Raw genomic sequence first — 18360 nt, forward strand, 5'->3', positions numbered from 1 at the left:
TTCTTTTTCTTTTGTTATAAATTGGGTTTAATTAGTATCAGTTTAGGGATTGAAAGTGGTGAATGACACCTCTTTTAGTATTTAAATGGGCAATTAACAATAGGGTTTAATTGTAGTAAAGTTCAAAGTTTAGGGTATATTTATTAAAAAAAAAATAGTTTGGCAAAATCCATTATCTTTAATAGACAGCAAAGTACAATTATATAAAGTTTTTTTTTATTAAAAAAAAGGTTTGGGGTAAAATTATTGAAAACCTCAAAGTTTAAGATTTTTTTGGACATTACTCCTTTAATATATTATTTTTCTTTCCTTGATATATATATATATATATATATATATATATATATATATATATATATATATATATATATATATATTATCTTAACTCTAGAATAGGGTTGAATATTCATGTTCGTAGATAAAAAATGTGTCGTGTACCTACATGTATAACACGAAAATGGCTAACCCAAACACAGCGCATTTAATTAATCGTGTCAAAATACTCAACCCTAACACGGATATATTTATAACATAGGTTATACGATATGACTCGTACGTATAACCCTTTAAATAAATGGGTTACTATAAAAATCACATGACACTAACACATTTAATCCATTTGACATATTTAACTTATTTAATAAGGTAAGACACATTAAAAAAAATATCAAAATACATTTTTAAATGTGTGTAATAAAATGATGCTGTTAAGCAATATACATAAGTAGGTCATAAAAAATTTAAATAAATAAAAATAAAAATAAAAATTTTAACCTATTTAAATAAATGTGTTATTACACCTTTAATCGAGTTAAATGGATCAATTTGATTAAATCTATATTTTTAATGTGTCATAAACTGATTGACTTATTTATGATCCAAACATTAGATATGATGTTAAAATGGCACATTTTTTAAATTCCACGCAGATTTCTGAACTCTTTTATTTTCATCATTCGTTTTGGCATAGCTAAAAAGTTAAATTATTTACTGATTAAGATATATATATATTCTTGGTCTCTTTTTACTTGATTTGTTTATTAACTCAATTTTCATATCACAATTTTGATAGTTTTCAACTTCAGCTTATAAATTAGGGTTTGTAATTTTAAATAGTTTGCTAGAAAAGAATTCCATCATTTAACTGGAATACAAATATTTTATAATTTTAAGTGTTCAATTGTTATTATTTTAGTATCAAATTATTTTTTAAATCTTTTTTTTTCTTATTTTCATCTAGAATTATACTTTTATGTGCTTCAACTTATAAGTGATGAATTGCTATAAAAAAAAATTAAGTGATTATTTTTTCATAATATATAATAAGTTTATGATGAATAAAACATAATCAATCTATTATAATTATATGAATATTTAAATTTTAATTCTTTTCAATATTAAATCTTGCGTACGCATTACTCTATGGAATACTAATGGTCAGCAAATAATTTAGTAGTTTTCATGCTTGACGTTAATTCATTTGCTTATGGTTGGTACCAACCATCTTTCCAATCGATCTCCTATGGTCAATTATTACGTTTTCAGAGTTCAGTTCACATGCAACCAATACATTAATTTTTTACACCTAAATACCAATGGAAAATTATAACATGTCCAGGGTTCAGTTCACGCACAATTATATATATATTGACTGCATCTAATATAAATTTAAATTTATATGAAAATAAATTTAATAATTATTAAATTAAATATTTATATTAAGATATGTGCAAAAATAATTAAAGTGTATAAAATTTTTTTTTTATGAAATAGTTATAATTAAAATATTTGACAAGTATAAAATTTTTTTCACAATTAAAGAAAAATGACTTTGCAAATAAATAAAAAATTGAAAAATAAATACAATCTATACAAAGATACAATTTTTTTTTAATTTTTTAGAATATTTGTTTTCATAGTCAATATTGAAATTAAAAACTTTATACATACATACTTATAAAATAGTAAATAATAAAATGATGCATGCATATTATACTATAAGAGTAAAAAAATATATTCTAGAAAAATTAAAATGTTTTAAAAATATTGTTTCACAAAAATTAGTAAACAATAAATATAGAAACTATAAACAAAGTATTAATGGTTTAACTGTGAAAAGTAATTATGAAGTGTTAAAAAAATATTTTAAAAATTTTACAGTTAAGTAAGAATATTATAGTATATTTATAATTAAGAATAATAAGGTCATTTAATATATTTATAATTAAAATTATTAACAAAATATAGAAAAATGAAATATAATATTAATTTATATTTTATTCATAATTATATATACATATATAAGTATATATAATTATATTAAAAGTATATAATACATCTTTAAAAAAAACATAAAAAAATATATAAATTTAATTCTTGGTTCAATTTCGATTCGGTACGATTTTGGTACGGTTCTTGTTTAGTTATTAATGAAGAATCAAAATCAAACTAAAGTATCAAAATAAATTCAGTTCAGTATGGTTCTTATTAGTTCGGTATGATTATTCAGTTCGATTCGGCTCGATTCCCTCAAGAACCATGCATAGCCCTAAATAGAAGTATGTGCCTCTAATGATCCCTCCGTCTATTTTTATTTATCACTTCTTAATAATTATTTTATTTAAAATTATTTATCATTTTAAAAGATCAATTATTTTTTTAATTTTATTTATTATTATTATTATTATTATTATTAAGTATAATAATTACTTTTATAATTTTTTAAAATTTTATCTCATTGCTTCTCTTTTAATTAAATGAGCTATGATTTAAATAATTTAATTAAAAGTAATAAAATTTTATTTATTCAGTCTTTATAGCCTCCAGCTGTCATCTGTGACTTGTGGTCTCAACTAATTATTAAATACTTTTAGTGTATGGTTATTTTCATTCAAATGATGTTGATTCTGTATTTTTAAATTTAAAAAATAATTAATTTTTAAAAATAATAAATATATTATTTTTTAATACATCACATACCTTAGATCTCTCCCAATCGGAGGTGAGCTGACAACACGGTTGCATTTATTAAAATTTATTAAATATATTTATTTACTACTGACACGCTTTACAGCTTGCCCGCTGCAGCGTTTCAATTTCTCACATGATAAAAACATGAGTAATGTTATTCATATTTAATGTGATGATATCACCCTCCTCAGGTCATCCATTATTAAATGTGGTAAAATATGTACATCTATTTATCAATTAAATTAATTCTTAATATTAATATATTGATAGCGGTTTGAAACTTATTACTGCACCTTTTATAGTATTAACTACATATAATTTTTTTTTTAAATTTTATCCATTATTTCTATTATGTAAGTATTTACCTTAATTTATTTATTATATTTTTTAAACTTTTAAACTTATAAGATAAAAAAAAATAAATTGAGAGACTAACTTTTTATTTTAGTGTTTATAAGCATCATATTTATAAGTTAGTTTGATCAAATATATTACTATAGTACTTTTGTTTAATTTTAAAATTCCATAGCGTATCCCATTTAATATTATTTTCAATAATTTTATTAATAAATATATTTATAAGCTATTTTTTAATAAATATATCAACTACTTATTAGTCATTTATAAGTATTTTAATAAAATATGTAGCTGTTTAAATTTTTTAATGCTTATAACTTATAAGTTAATATTTATAAGTTAAGCCAAATACCTTCTAAATACTATAATAAATATTTATATAATTTTTTAAGTGAGATAAAAGATAATTTAGTCAATTTATCGATATACTTTTGTAAAAATAAAATTATTTAATTAATTTTTTAATTACAATGCAAAATATGACATATAAAAATAGAAAAAAAGAGTTGTATTTTTAACGGAAGATATCTCTTGTTATTGTTCTTGTAATTTAATCGGCTCGGTTAATAAGATATTTGATGATAATATATCCATTGACTGGAAATCCTAATTATAAGCCGAATACTGTAATCAAACAAATTAAAGAGCATTCAATTTTGATGCTTAATTATGAAGGAGTTAAAAATTAAAGAAACTATATTTAAAAATTTATAATAAACAAATAAAATTGAATAATTTAATAAGATAAATAATTCAATCGTTATTTAGATAAATTAATACTATATTTAAACTTGAAATGTAATTATAGTAAGATTTATTTAGTTTAATAGCTTGTTAAAATAGGAAACTAATGTTGAAATTAAAACTTTTAACTAATTATAGTGATCATGGTGCTAAATATGCTAAAATTACTCTTATTGTATATGTGTGTGTGTATAACAAATACATTATGACAATTAATAATGGTGATTGCCTTTGAGCTTTTTAGAGAGGTTGAAATAAGCCCATTTGAACTTTTTTTTTCAAATTAATCTTTAAACTTTTAATTAAGTTTAAATTAATCCTGATTTTGGTAAAATATTATGGTTAATAATAAAATATTGTTTTCTCTAATTTTAAATTTTAAAACTTATTTATTATTTCTAATTAAATTAACAATTGAAAAAATAAACTTAGCTCTAAACATTTAATTGAAAAATAATCAAGAATATTCATTTCAAATCGAACACGAAGAACCGGAAATCATCACCAATGACCGTGCTACAATTCTTACTCAGAAATTACCAAGAAAATTCATGATATTATGAATCCAGACATATGAAGGACAAAACAAACACAAATTCACGAAAGACAAAACTCAATGCTCGTTTTTGTGGCACTTATTGTGCTCTTTAGCAACAATAAGAAATGGATTGGTTTAGGATATGAGTTAAATGGAAATTTTTTATCTGCACCAAGATCTTAATAGAAAATTATTTAAATGTATTTTTAAGTGAGATCTACCATTATTTTAATTAAAATGATAATTATTGATTGGTTAGATGTATACACTTTGGTGTAGGTAAAAATTATTTTGAGTTAATATTTAATTATTAAAATTAAAAAAAAATATTTTATTTTTTGGCCAAGAATTGGATTTATTTAACATTTTGTGGACTAATTTGGCTATAAAGTTAAAAATTAATTTATTTGGACATCAAGAAAAAGTATATGGCATATTTGGACTTGTTCCAAAATCAAAATGACACTGAAAATTGAGAATTCAAAAGTTAACATGGTGATCAGCATGAATCAATTCAAATTTAATCATTTGAGTTGATTCAATCCATTAAATTTGCTCGCTTAAATAATAATTTAGCTTGAAAGATTACTTGACTCGTAAATTAACTCAAAACTTTTATATGTAATAATTCAATGAGTAGAATAAAATAAATGAAAAATGATATATAACTTAAGATGATCTGAAAATTCATTAAATTTGATCCGTCTATCACAGCTAATTATACATAGGATAGTTGCTTCAATAATTCTTACTTATGAGGCACATTATTATTGATGTGGATTTTTTTTTTAACTAGACTCGATTCACTATGATCCAAGATATAAGATATATGGTGAAATCTACAAATTAAATACATGAGTCTTAAATATTTGTGTCTTAAATTTATGATAGATCCGGTTTGGGCAAAAATTTTTCTCTTGATGCCTATTTAAAGGGTGTGGAGGAACTCATTTTGCAAGGAGCTAGCTAATTTGAAGACTCCCAAAGTCCCAGACTTGGTCTTCCGTCTCCGACTCTCTCCGTAAATTTTCCATATAATAACCCTCCTTCCACATATCCACACCCTAATCTTGCAAACATGTCTTGGTTATCCAACGTTTCCTCGCTGAAGCAGCAAGTGACTGCTCAAGTGACTCAAGGTCTCCTCTCGGCTACGAAACTATTGGAGTCCGATGATGATGCAATATTTAAGAAAGTTCAAGAAACCCATAAACCTCAGGGTCGCCAAGTTGATAACCTTGACGGTTTATTCAGTATCATTGGCAAAATCTTGCTTCATGACAATCCCAAAAGCGATCATGATGTTCCAAATGTATGTTCAAATTTCTCTTCTCCATTCTTATTAGTTAAAAATTATGAAATACTGACATGAAAGTAATTATTCTTTTGCAGGAAAAATCAGTAGTGCATGAAGTACCGGCTTCCCTCATAAACAAAATCTGCTGCAAGGTTTTCTTGATAACCGATGATGATATATGATTGCATTAAATTCTTCCTTCATTCATATAATTACATTAAAGTTTAGTTACTGATTTTGGAGTCACTGACGAATCTTTGAACATGTTTGTAATCTACAGCTAGCATGCAATTGCACGGATAGAGATGCGGAAGAAACAACTATGACGATTCTCGAAAAAGAACTTCAAAACTATCTGTGGGATGAAAAGCTGGTTATTGTGGCAGCTGCTTTTGCAGTGAATTATGGTGAATTTTATCTGCTTACTCAGCTTGACACTCCAGATCCAGTTGCCAAGAATATGGCTTTCCTTAAGCAGCTGCAATTCATCAAGGAAATTGGCAGTGCATCCCAAAATCTCTCTGGAGCAATTAATGAGCTTATCCACGCCATAATGACTGTAATAAAATGTGTTCTCCAGTTCAGTGTTCTAGATCCTAAGTATTTTGAAGCTGAAGAACAACCATCTGCCCCGACTGAAATAGCCAGAGCTACCTACTGGACGATTTATAGTGTTGTGACCTGCGGCTCTTATATTGCTAAACTTGTTGGGTTGAGAAATCAGTAAGTCTTGGAATGCTTCCTTAATCCATTTTTTTATTTCCAAGTAAATAAAACAGTAACCAATTTACTGTATTTCAGGAACACCATGGCAGAAATGACATCGCAACTGAAAACGCTGGCTTCTAAAGTTAGTAGCATGCAGAAAGTCCTGCAAGTTAAATTTTCTCATCGCAAACATGAAATTGGTAATTAAGCCCTTTATTGGCCATTCTAACTTGACCTTAACAACCCCTTCTCGGAATTACTGAATAAAGATCACCATTGGGATATTGCAGAAACTTACAAGTGGCTCATCAATCGTTTCAACACATACCAAGACCATACCATCCTCAGCGACTTATTTGACGTCGAGGGTGGGAAGACAGCCCTTGTGGTAGGCCATGACAACAAGAAAGAGGTTCGCAATTTACCCAATTTCAACTCTGACACTTCCCAGCATCCCACTTGTTAAGTATTACAAGTTTTAGTTTTAAAATTCTTTTCGAAACAAATGCAGGTCGATATTAATTCGCTAAAGGGCTCCAACGTGTGGCTGCTCATATCTGGTCCTGATGCCTGTCATGCAGAAATGAAGACTCTTACTAAATTGTACCTAAAACTGCAAACCAAGGAGCAGAATAGGTATCATATAGTGTGGCTTCCAATTGTGGACGAGTTCAATGAACGCGAGTTTTCGTCATTGCAATCCCTGATGCCTTGGTACACAGTGCGAAATCCTAAAATCATAAAACCAGTGGCCATTAGGTACATCAGGGAGGTATGGAAATTCACAAATGAGACAATTCTGGTGCCACTGCTTCCAAAAGGACATTCAAAATCCCTTACCCCTCGTACTCTTGACCCGCTGTGGATATCAGGAGATTTGCTCAGCCTATTCTCTGTTCACGATCAAAAGAAATCACTGTGGCATCAGAATCTGCAGATAACCCTGGATCTACTTCTCGGAGGAATTTATCCAGAAGATTCGGTAATTTTACATTCCTATAATTTATATTAATAGTTTTTTTTTATAAGATAATAAATTTTATTTTTTAATTAGACTTCAATTGGAGTTTGAACTCTCAAAACTTTTTTTTTTTTATCAAAACTGAGTCAAGATATCATTGATCAAATTTAATTTAGCTTTTAAGTATTTTTAGTAGACTAATTAAAATATGAGTGTGTATATATCAGTCGAAACCAGCTTCAATCTTATGCCTTTACGGAGGAGAAGACATCAAGTGGATCGAGGACTTCACCACTATGATAAATCGGGTTAAGAATTCCACAAAGATAAGCATAGATTTGGTTTATGTGAGCAAGAGCAATGCCATCGATCATTACAACAATGCCATTTTCGATTTCATCACGGCAAAGAAGGTTGGTGGATACTGGAAAGCTGATGAAACACACAGTTGGCACTTTTGGACCCGATTGGAAAGCATCTTTTCTTGGGGGATAAGAGATGGCAAGAATGCTAAAATAAACGATACCATGAGAGATGTCATGTCTTTGCTAAGCTTCAATGGCAGCTACAAGGGATGGGCTGTGTTTGGTCAATTAGGATCATCTCATAAAGTGGTGAAAGCCACAGGAGAAGTCGTTCTGGATGTGTTAAGGATAAATAACTGGTGGAAAGCTGGCACGAACGTTGATTCTTTTATGCTAGCACTCAACCAACAGATCGAACAACATCTTAAGGTCCAAAAACACCATTGTTATCACATTGTTCTCCCCACCACTGTTCCAAGGGTCCCAGATGAGATGATGATATGCGCAATTTGTGATCGTAAAATGGGCAAGTACCTGATGTACCGTTGCTGCGAGTAGTGACCAAGCTTGGCTTGTTATGGTGGAGATGATCACCGGCCATCTGGTGTTTCGTTGAAAGAATAAATAAATAATTAATGCGAGAATTTTCTTGCATTGCAATTTAGGATATTCTGTGTTTTAGTGGTTAATGTCTAGACTGGACGATTAACCAGTCTCCACATAAGTATGTGCTTGTGTGTATGTTAAGTCTAGCTCTATACGAGCTAAGTATGTGCTTGTGTATGTTGTGCAAAAAACCTTGAATGCTTTCAGTGCAAACACCTCCCCAGTTTGGTGTGCTTTCAAGGAACTGTTATAATAAAACTTGAAGGCTGTATTAAGCCTCTAACAATATATGTGTCTCTTTGTTCTACGTAATTGCTAATTAAGGGGGTAAGGACTCAATATTTTATTTACTTTTCTTCTTCTGAAATTCAGTTGCTCATTTCATCCACAAAGAACTATTGTAATGGAATTTAAAGTTGCATCTGACTTCAAGAATTTGCAGCTTTTGAAATTGCATATTTCAAATGAAATAAAGAATTTCAGAGGATATTATATGTTTTAGCTATATCCAGTAATTAAACCAAACAGACCTTTGAAAAAAAGAGAGAGAAAAAAATAAATAAAACTTGATATCCTTGGTTCCTCCAGAGGAGAATTGAGGAAAAAAATGCATTTTTTCAATTCATTGCATCTTACCCAAAAGATTTCCCCTCCAATTTGGAGGAGAATGGAGGGAAATTGGAAATTATCTCATTAGCCTTCTACATCTCCCCCATCATTTCTGCTCTTCTCTCAGCTGTTCATGGTCACTTTTGTGAACTTTTAGCTTTTAGATGATGTTCATCTATGTGGTTGGATTGTTTTCAGAGAAGGGAAAGATGCAGGAGCTTCCCAATTTGCAAGCTGCATTGATCCTTGGTTAGTAAATAGACTCACTTGTCTTACTGCCGGTCACAGTTTATGATCCAACAGAGACTGAAAGTTGTCTAACTTATATTCAGCAAATTGTATCTAATTATATCACACAACAAATTGTTAATTAAAAATAAATTTGATTCAAGCAATTTGCATAATTGTATGCTATAAAGTGATCAATTAATCAATAATTAACTATATCTTTAGAATATTGGCCAATGAATGTATAATGATATTGACAAAAATAATATTAAACCTCAAAGGCAAAATTATTATTTTGTTTTTGAAAGAAAGAAAAACAATCATTATACTTATATTTGAGTAATTAACTTAGATATAAGAAGATAAATGAGGGTATAATAAGTATTCTCCCTCCTTTTATATAGGGTAGAAATTATATTCCTCTTATATTCTAATAATTTATTTAAACATCATATATAAAAGAAATTTGATTTTTTTTTCTTTTATTTTTTCTATTCAATTTCTTTTCGTTTCCTTCACAATTAAGAATCATATCTGTTGGCACTGGGTGGGGATAACCCAGTGGGCCAGCATCCTGCCCAGATCTCTTCAGTTCATGGTGCTTGGGCTACTACTCTATAAAGAGTTGGAGTTGCGCCTCTACTAACAGCTTAAGCTTTTGGCACAGTGATAAGCGCTTGATCTTAAAATTGGCATCAAAGCTTGTCTCCCTTGCTTGAGGTTTGAACACCTTAAAGAGATCCTATAATGGCTGGCACATTTAACACAGCTAGTATCCTTGCACCTTTAGTTGAAGGACACTCTATCACTAGACCACCTTTGTTTAATAGTTCTAATTATTCTTTTTGAAAAGTTAGGATGAGAAACTCTATACAATCTGTTGATATTGAAGCATGGCAAAGAATTGTTAAAGGTCCTAAAATTCCATTAGAATTACATGCTGATGGTTATAGAGAAAAACTTGAAGAGGAATATAATGAACTTGATTGGAAGAAATTTTCTTCAAATGCTAAAGCTTTAAATATTCTTCATAGTGCACTTGATGCAACTGAATATAACTGTATTTCAAGTTGCACATCTCCAAAAGAAGTGTGGGATAAACTTAAAGTCACTTATCCCTCATAAAGGAATTAAAAGCCAATAGACTTGTTTGAGAGTACGAGCTATTTGAGATGAAACCTGGAGAAACCATTTTAGGAATGAGCACAAGATTTACTGATTTGGATAATGTCCTCAAACCACTTGAAAAGAAATTCACTAAAGAAGAATTAGTTAAGAAAGTCTTGAGGTCACTACCTAAATCATGGGAAACAAAAGTAATAGTGATCTTTGACACCAAAGTCTTCTCCAAATTCACTTATGATGAGCTGATTTGTTCTCTTATTGCTCATGAAATGCTTTATGACAAGAATAAGAGTAATGTAGATGATGAAAAGAAAAAGAAAGGATGTTATTTTTTATGGCTTGAAATTTTTGGATATGTTTTTCATGGGTCCGAATTGAGATATGACCTGAAAGTTTCATGTTTTTGCGACCCGATTCGGGAAAAAAGCGAGATCTATGGTGGTAGCAGAGGGCATGGGCTGATAGGCCCAGGCCCGAAGCCCACCATTAATCTCGTTGGGGGTGCGGGGGCAATGCCCCCGCTGTATGGACCAGTGTAAATATTGTAATATTCTACCCTTTACGGTAGAGTTGTGAGATATTCGGGAAACACACTAGGGTTAGAGTTTGAGAGTTCTAATTGATTGTGTCTTGCTCTTTTCATCATAGTGAAACTTTTTCTCTTGTCTTGCCTGTGGACATAGACCTTGCAGTTGAACCACGTTAAATCCTATGTTATTCTTCTTCTCTTTTCAATACTATGTGATTATGCGATTTGTGTGTGTGCTTTAGATTTGCGTGCTTATTATAACAAAGGAATTGCCTTGAAATCAAACAAAGAGGATGAGATAAGGAAAACTATAGCTTTTAAGGCTGCCTCAAGTGATAACTCCAATAGTTTAAGTGATGAAGATGATATTGCTATGATTGCAAGAAGATTCAAGAAAGCATTCAAAAAGGGAGGTTCAAAATATAAGAAATTTCTAGAGAAGTATTCTCCCAAAGGTGAAACAAGCAAGGATCAAAGTGAGATCAAATGCTTCGAATGCAACAAACCTGGCCACAACAAACCAAATTGTCCTAAACTAAAAAAGAAGAATTCAAAGGACAAGAGCAAGTGAGCATTAGTTGCTGGCTGGAAGGATAGCGATGACTCTTTAAGTGATAACTTAATTGATAAGGAGGTTGCACACATTTGTCTCATGGCTCTATAAGAGAATAAACTAGAAAGTTCTCACCAAAGAGAAAGCAACAATGAGATAAATAATTCTAAATCTCTTAGTATTGAAGAATATGAAGATGCACTACTAATGTGTTTGAAGAATGCAAAGTTTATAAAAAAATATGTTCTTCTTTAAACAAAGAAATTGCTTCTTTAATATCAGAAAATATTTTTATGAGTATTGCTATACAAGAAAACAAGTGTTATAAAAATCAAATACTTTTGTTTGATGAGTTGAAAAAGGAGATAAAAGATTCAAAAACTACTTATGAAAAACTCATTGAGAAAAACAAGGTTTTTAAAGCCAAGGTGGAATCTTTGATAAATGATTTAGCTAAATTCACCAATGGCACAAAAATTCTTAATACTTTACTTGGTTCTCAAAGATTATCAAATTAAAAATATGGTCTTAATTATGATGGATTCATGCATTATGGCAAATACAAAAATTTCTTTGTGAAAGCTTCATCTTCTTCGTTACCAAATATTATTTGCTTCTATTATAATCAAAATGGTCATATGGTTAGTCATTGTCCCATAAGGAAAGGTTCCTTAAAGGTGAAAAAGATATGGGTACCTAAAGGAACAGTTTCTAATGTCTCTAAGGACCCAAATTTGCTTGGGTACCTAAGAAATAGTCAACTAATTTCAGGTATGCCTTCAAAGTAGGTAAGAATATCAACAGTGGTATGTTGATAGTGCTTACTTAAGGCACACGGCTGGAGACAAAGAAAAATTCTCAAACCTTACCATGGAAAGTGGTAGACATGTGAGATTTGATAACAAAGGCAAAGCGTACATCATTGGAAGTGGCTCCATTAGGAAGAATCCAAGCATAAAGGATGTTGCACTAGTTGAAGGTTTGAAATTCAATCTTCTTAGTGTAAGTCAACTATGTGATAAAGGTTACGAAGTTATTTTTAATTCTTCACATTATGAGATTAGGAGTTTAGATGATGATTATACATTATTCATTGCACCTAGAAGTGAAAATGTATATTTGCTTGGTTTGAATGATATTCAAAATGGAAATGAAAAGTGTCTTGTGTCTTTTAAAGAAGACAGTTGGTTGTTGATGCGTCCCTACCGCAAGTGCACGGGTCGTACAAGTAGTATAGAAAAATATCGATCCCACGAGGAGTTGTGTTAATGATTGAATTTTCGATATAAAAGTTGACTAAATCGAAGTATCTATGAAATTAAAGAAGTGAATTGATGAGTAATGGAGCGTAAAATCTATATGTGCAAAATCAATATTCTATTTAACAATGTATTGCGTTAAACTAAAATTGCATCAAATTGAAATAAGCGAGTTCAAATATGGCAATATTGAAAATGGCAAGCAATTAAATTCAATTGAAAATTAATAATGGTAAAAAGGTGATTCCGGAGTTCGGGATTTCATATTCGAGCTATTTTGGGATTTTAAATTGGTTATCCAATCTTATGAAACTAATGGGTTTTAAGGAGATTAATTCTTAAATCCTTTGAATTCCCTTTCGAGTGAGACAAAGAGTGCCTTAATCAAACTAATCCTACTTTCGTGGAGTTAGAATTAATTAAGACCCATTAAGTTCTTTAATTAATCTGTGAATCCTCTTAATCCTTAGCCTATTTCTAGGTCTAAGTTAATTAAGTCCAATTTCTTGATTATCTATCACAAGGCCTTCTCCTTTCGGTGCTTCAACCATGGATTAAGAACATCACTTAATGGGATCCTACACTAAGCATGTCATTAAGCATACAAGAAATGAATAAAACTCATTAAGACCACAAAATATGGATTACCCAATCAAGATCTACAAAATATCTCAAATATTACAACCCTTACTCCAGAATCAAAAGTAAACTACTCACTATCCATAATGCTTACAAGATATGATGAGTTCAAATGGAAATAAAGCTTTAATCTAAGCTAAGAAGTAAGAAATTAAACACTAGAAATGTAGAAAAATATAAGGGAAGAAAGAAATCTGCAAATCTTGGTTGAAAATGGTGTGGAAGGTGAAGGTGACTCTTCAAATTCTGCTCAGCCCCTCTCCTTTTCTTCTTTGCTCCTTTTTGCTCCTTTCCTTAAATGGGAAAATGAGACTATATATAGCATTTTTCTGACATGGAGCCCTAAAATAGTATGTTCTAGGAGGAATACATTAAGGGAATCTTCTGCCAGCTCATTAATGAGCTCTTTATGGATCAGATAAGTGGATGCATAAGTTATGCAGTCCCTTATGCGCTTTCCTGATTCAGGCCACTTATGCAAAACTGCATGACTTGGTGCATAGGTTATGCACAATTCCGTGAAGGTGCATAAGGGAGGTGGGAATGTGCATAAGCTATGCTGTCTCCTTATGCACACTTCGGCTGGTTCTGGAACAGTGATCTTTCTCCTTATGCAAATCTGCATAGCTTATGCGGCAAGTTATGCACAATTTGGTCAATGCATATTTCAGCTTGAAAACTTGTTTTTGACATCTTTGGCTGTAGAAGACACTCCTCAATGGTAAAAATTCTCTTCAGTCCTTCAAAAACACCATTTTTCCTACAAAACAAAGTAAAAGTTACAAATTAATCCAAAATCAACAATTATGAAAAACTAACTAATTTACTAATGAAATTAGCTAAAGATAACTAATAATAGAATAAGATGGCTATAAAATTAGACCTAAATGACTATGCAAAATGTATGCATCAAATACCCCCAAACTCAAGCTTTTGCTTGTCCTCAAGCAAACTTTAAAATGTGGTGCAAAGTTTTTAGGGGTGCCTTATCCAAAGAGTTATGAAAATTACCAATTGAAGTAACTTAACACACCTTCAGCCATACCAGCAATCCATATACCCATCCTTCAAAATGCAAAGAATTTAATGCTTATCCAAGTTTTCACCGCTTAGCCATCAAGTCAATTATCATTCAAAATCTCCAAACCAACCAATCAAAAGAGAGGGTCATGCTCAAAAGGAATTCTAGAACAATCAATAGTCAAAGTGTCTCTATATGGAATGATGGAATTGAATGAATGAATGAATAGTTCTCCAATCCCATAGGCAAATTCCCCACTCCTATCTCCACTAATGTAGCAAATACTTTCAAGAGATCAAAGGTCTTTTTATGGATGTAATGGGGCCATGGGATTCAAAAAGAGGCTAAGAAGAAAAAATGGGTAAAAAGTATTCAAAGCATGAGAATATGTTGCAATTTTGAAACATAAGGTACACTTTATTATATATTTTTTTCTTTTTCTCTTTTTTTTTATATGGGAGAGAGAAATACACAATGAGGATTGTCAAGTGCTAGCATAGTTTACAAAACACATAAAAATGGAGGGACATTTTTGATACTTTAACTTGTATTTTGCATTTTCTTTTGATGATTGTCCCTAACATTGCCACCCCCAAACTCATTTCTTTTAATACTTTGGGTGGATTTCTTTCATTTTGAATGACAATGGTGAAAAGCACATATACTAGCACTTTTACAAGGTGACAAGCATTTCTTCTCCCTTTTATTGGATATATTTTTTTTTCTTTTCTTTTCTTTTCTTTTTTTCTTTTTTTTTATGTACCTAATATTGTAAATAATTATTCTCATGAAAAGGGTTGTAGTGTTTGGTTCATTGGCTAGGTAGCAATAAGGGATTCAAGAAAAATTAGGGATAAAAAAGGCTCAAAAGGGGTTTGCAAGGGTCAATTTTAATTAGGAAAAAGGGCCAAAGGTTTAAAATGAGAAGGTTTAAATCAAAGAATGCCTAATCATCTCTCTTTTCAAGTACAAGCTGGTATTTCGCCTTGAAAGGTTTAGAAAATTTGTTCTAGGATTGGTGAGACATCATTTGACTACCTTATATCCAATAACTCCCTCTAAACACTTCCATCTCCAAATGACTAGTTGGGTGGCTTTTTGGCTAAGAAGATATAGGCAAGGGATAGACACTTCAAAACCTTGCACCTTTTAGGAACTTTCAATCCACAAACCCGACTAAAGGGTGAGTCAAATCACTCTCATAGGCAACTTTTCAATACTCAAGGGATTTGGCAAAAGATTTTAATGCATGATGCATGATTCCTAAAAATTAGCAATGCATTAACTAAATGGAAGAAATCTATTTGTGTGCAAAGTGTATAATTTCTAAGTGATGTATAATGTGTGTGTAAATGTGTTATGTATATGTATGTATGGATGTATATGTAAAATATTTACAATATATGTAAATGAAATGGGATGAGATGTTCCTATACTCAAAATGTAAAAAAAAATGAAGCAAAAATCAAAATGAATGTGCACCCCCAAACTCAAAATTAGACATTGTCCTCAATGTCTCATGCAATGTATTAGCAAAAGTCAAAGCAAATAGTAATTACCAGGAATTTGAAAGATTAAGAGCAATAAGAAAGTGTTACCTGGTATGTAGCAGATGAGAATTCAAGATAAAGGGATGCATAAGAAACTGCATAGGTCATGCAGAGTTAAGTGCTGTCCAGAGTATGTGCATAGGTAAGGTGCATAAGCCATGCGGTGCTACATAAGAGGCAATATATGTTGCATAGGCTATGCAGGACAGTTGCATAAGGGGAATACAACACATGCGATTCTGAAGTAGCAGAAAGAGTTGCACAGGCTGGGCAAAACAATTGCATGAGGAAATTCATAGCCTGTGCAGTGTATACAAAAGCTGTTGCATGGGAATTGGCAAGGGAAATGTACAACCAGCAGTAGAAGTATTGAAATATATATACAGAATATGGTCAAATATGTACAAAAGGGCATTAAGTGCAATAAAAAAAAAATCAAAGAAGACTAATGTAATAGCTATCCAATAAAACTTCAAGAAAAACAGAATGTAAAACAAACTAATTCAGAACTAACAAACATAATCCAAAACAAACTATAAATGTTTGAACATATGTACAAAGGAAAAGTCCTACAAGTTGGAACAAAAGTAAAACAAACACTAATCTAGTTCTATTGTCTTGCCCTTGTCCAAGGATGTTGCTAAGGGGCTTGTGGCTGCTGCCGGCTGTCGAAAAGATGGTGCTGGAGGAGGTGATGGAGGTGGGGGTGGCATGCCCAAAAAGATCATGAGTTGCTTCACCATCTCCTTCAGTTCTTTCTGTTTGTCCCTGGTTTCCATGACAAGGTCAAATAGTTGATCATGACGATCCTTGAGTGTATCAAGACCAGTGTCAAGCTTCCTATCCACAAAGAATATATCATCACTAAGCCTTTCAAGATAGGTGAATAAGGCTTTAGTGTTGAATGCAGGAGGTGCTGTGGATGAGGAAGGTTCAGCTGTAGGAGGTATGGGCTGATCAGAGGCTGCTGGGATGTCCTGTGTAGGCTGAGGGGGTGGGGTAGGTGTAGTAGGGTGCTGTGGGACTGGTGTGAAAGGTTGGGTTTCTGGTTGTGCAATAGGCTCAGTTTCTGCTGCAGGGTGGACAGTATCAAAACATGACAGATTGAACCCTGTTTTGGTTAAGTGTGCAGTATCAAAATATGAAGTGTCCTCGAGTGCTGGTATTGAGTGCTCTGCAGGATTAAAACCAAAATGCTTGGCTATGACAGTGATAAGCCCACCCAAAACAATGTCACCTATGGATTTGGTGGCAATATGCAGCACATGTTCACAAAAGAAGTAACCAGGAGATACCTTAACTTTGTGAAATGCACACCATAACATAAATAGTTCAGATTTTCCCACGACACGAACTAGTCCCTCTGCCCAATATGGTGCTAGCCATCAGCCTATGAATAAACCTAAGTGCAGGGTCAAGGATTTGGGATGTTTTGGATCTTCCAGCAGAGAAAGTTTGAGGTTGGTTTGTTATGATTCTCCAAAATTGGGCAGGATTCCAAATGCCCTTGTTGGCTACCTCTACTCCAGTATGTGGTACTCTAAATAACCCATCAATTGCAAAACCAAAAATGCTATGAAATTGGTCTAATGACAGTTCTCTATTTTGCCCCAAGCATCTAAATTTCATAATTGGCTTATGGTCTACATCATGCAAATTGAGGGTAGCAGAGAATGAAGAAATAAACTCCAAAACTAGAATTGGATAAACTACCTCTTGCTTATGCACAAATTCTATCCAACCCATACCATCAAGAAATGTAACTACATTGTCAAATAAGCCAAGAGATTGTAAAGCATCAGCAGATATATACCTAGTGGGTTGTACCTTCCTATCCTTAAGGCGCTTAAAAGCTGCTTTTTGAATTGTATCAGGGAGAGGCCAGGGTAGCTTTGATACAAATGAGGTTGCCGAAATTGTCTTTTTGCTGGAAGAGGGTGTAGAGGCTGGAGCTTTTGGCTTTTTGGGAGGCGGTTCCGACAATGGGGTGGGTGGGTCTTTGCGTTTGGACAGAGGGGGAGCAGAGGACATTGGTCGCACAGATTTGGACCGGATTTTGCGTTTGTATGTGGTTGGGGGAGGTGGTGGGGGTGTCGTTTGTGGTGGAGGATTGGAAGTGGGGTGTATCGATGACAATGGAGAGACTTCGAGAGGAGAGGCGGGGCGGGAATGTGGAGGGGAATCCATTGCCGATGGAGAAGAGATAGGGGGAAATGAAAATGTAAGGGGGAATTTAGGGTTTTCGTGATGAGAGTGCTAGTGGAGAAGATGGGAGAGAGACGGCGAGAATGCCGGAAGGAATGGAGGTTGAAGGGCGGTCGTGGGGTGAAGAGTCGGGAAGTGGAGGTGGGAAGTTTTGTT

The 18360-nt window shown here is 32.0% G+C and overlaps 1 protein-coding gene across 1 annotated transcript; it reads left to right on the top strand.

Moving 5' to 3' along the window:
• The first annotated feature begins 5625 nt into the window (after positions 1 to 5625).
• Positions 5626 to 8693, top strand: LOC131169621 (protein SIEVE ELEMENT OCCLUSION B-like). The gene is made up of 7 exons (XM_058128799.1): positions 5626 to 5921; positions 6002 to 6058; positions 6187 to 6629; positions 6708 to 6814; positions 6905 to 7026; positions 7126 to 7596; positions 7803 to 8693. Exons 1-7 carry the CDS (start codon positions 5688 to 5690, stop codon positions 8436 to 8438), a joined length of 2070 nt encoding a protein of 689 aa, XP_057984782.1. The 5' UTR covers positions 5626 to 5687; the 3' UTR covers positions 8439 to 8693.
• Positions 8694 to 18360: the final 9667 nt, after the last annotated feature.

This window comes from Hevea brasiliensis, chromosome 10, assembly GCF_030052815.1.
Source record: "Hevea brasiliensis isolate MT/VB/25A 57/8 chromosome 10, ASM3005281v1, whole genome shotgun sequence".
In the NCBI taxonomy this organism is placed as follows: Eukaryota; Viridiplantae; Streptophyta; class Magnoliopsida; order Malpighiales; family Euphorbiaceae; genus Hevea; species Hevea brasiliensis.

What these genes read in the sequence shown, in the direction of transcription:
- LOC131169621 (XM_058128799.1), top strand. Translation starts at nt 5,688, where the DNA reads ATGTCTTGGTTATCCAACGTTTCCTCGCTGAAGCAGCAAGTGACTGCT. An exon ending in GCGATCATGATGTTCCAAAT is followed by an intron (nt 5,922 to 6,001) that starts GTATGTTCAAAT and finishes ATTCTTTTGCAG; the next exon opens with GAAAAATCAGTAGTGCATGA. An exon ending in TCATCGCAAACATGAAATTG is followed by an intron (nt 6,815 to 6,904) that starts GTAATTAAGCCC and finishes GGGATATTGCAG; the next exon opens with AAACTTACAAGTGGCTCATC.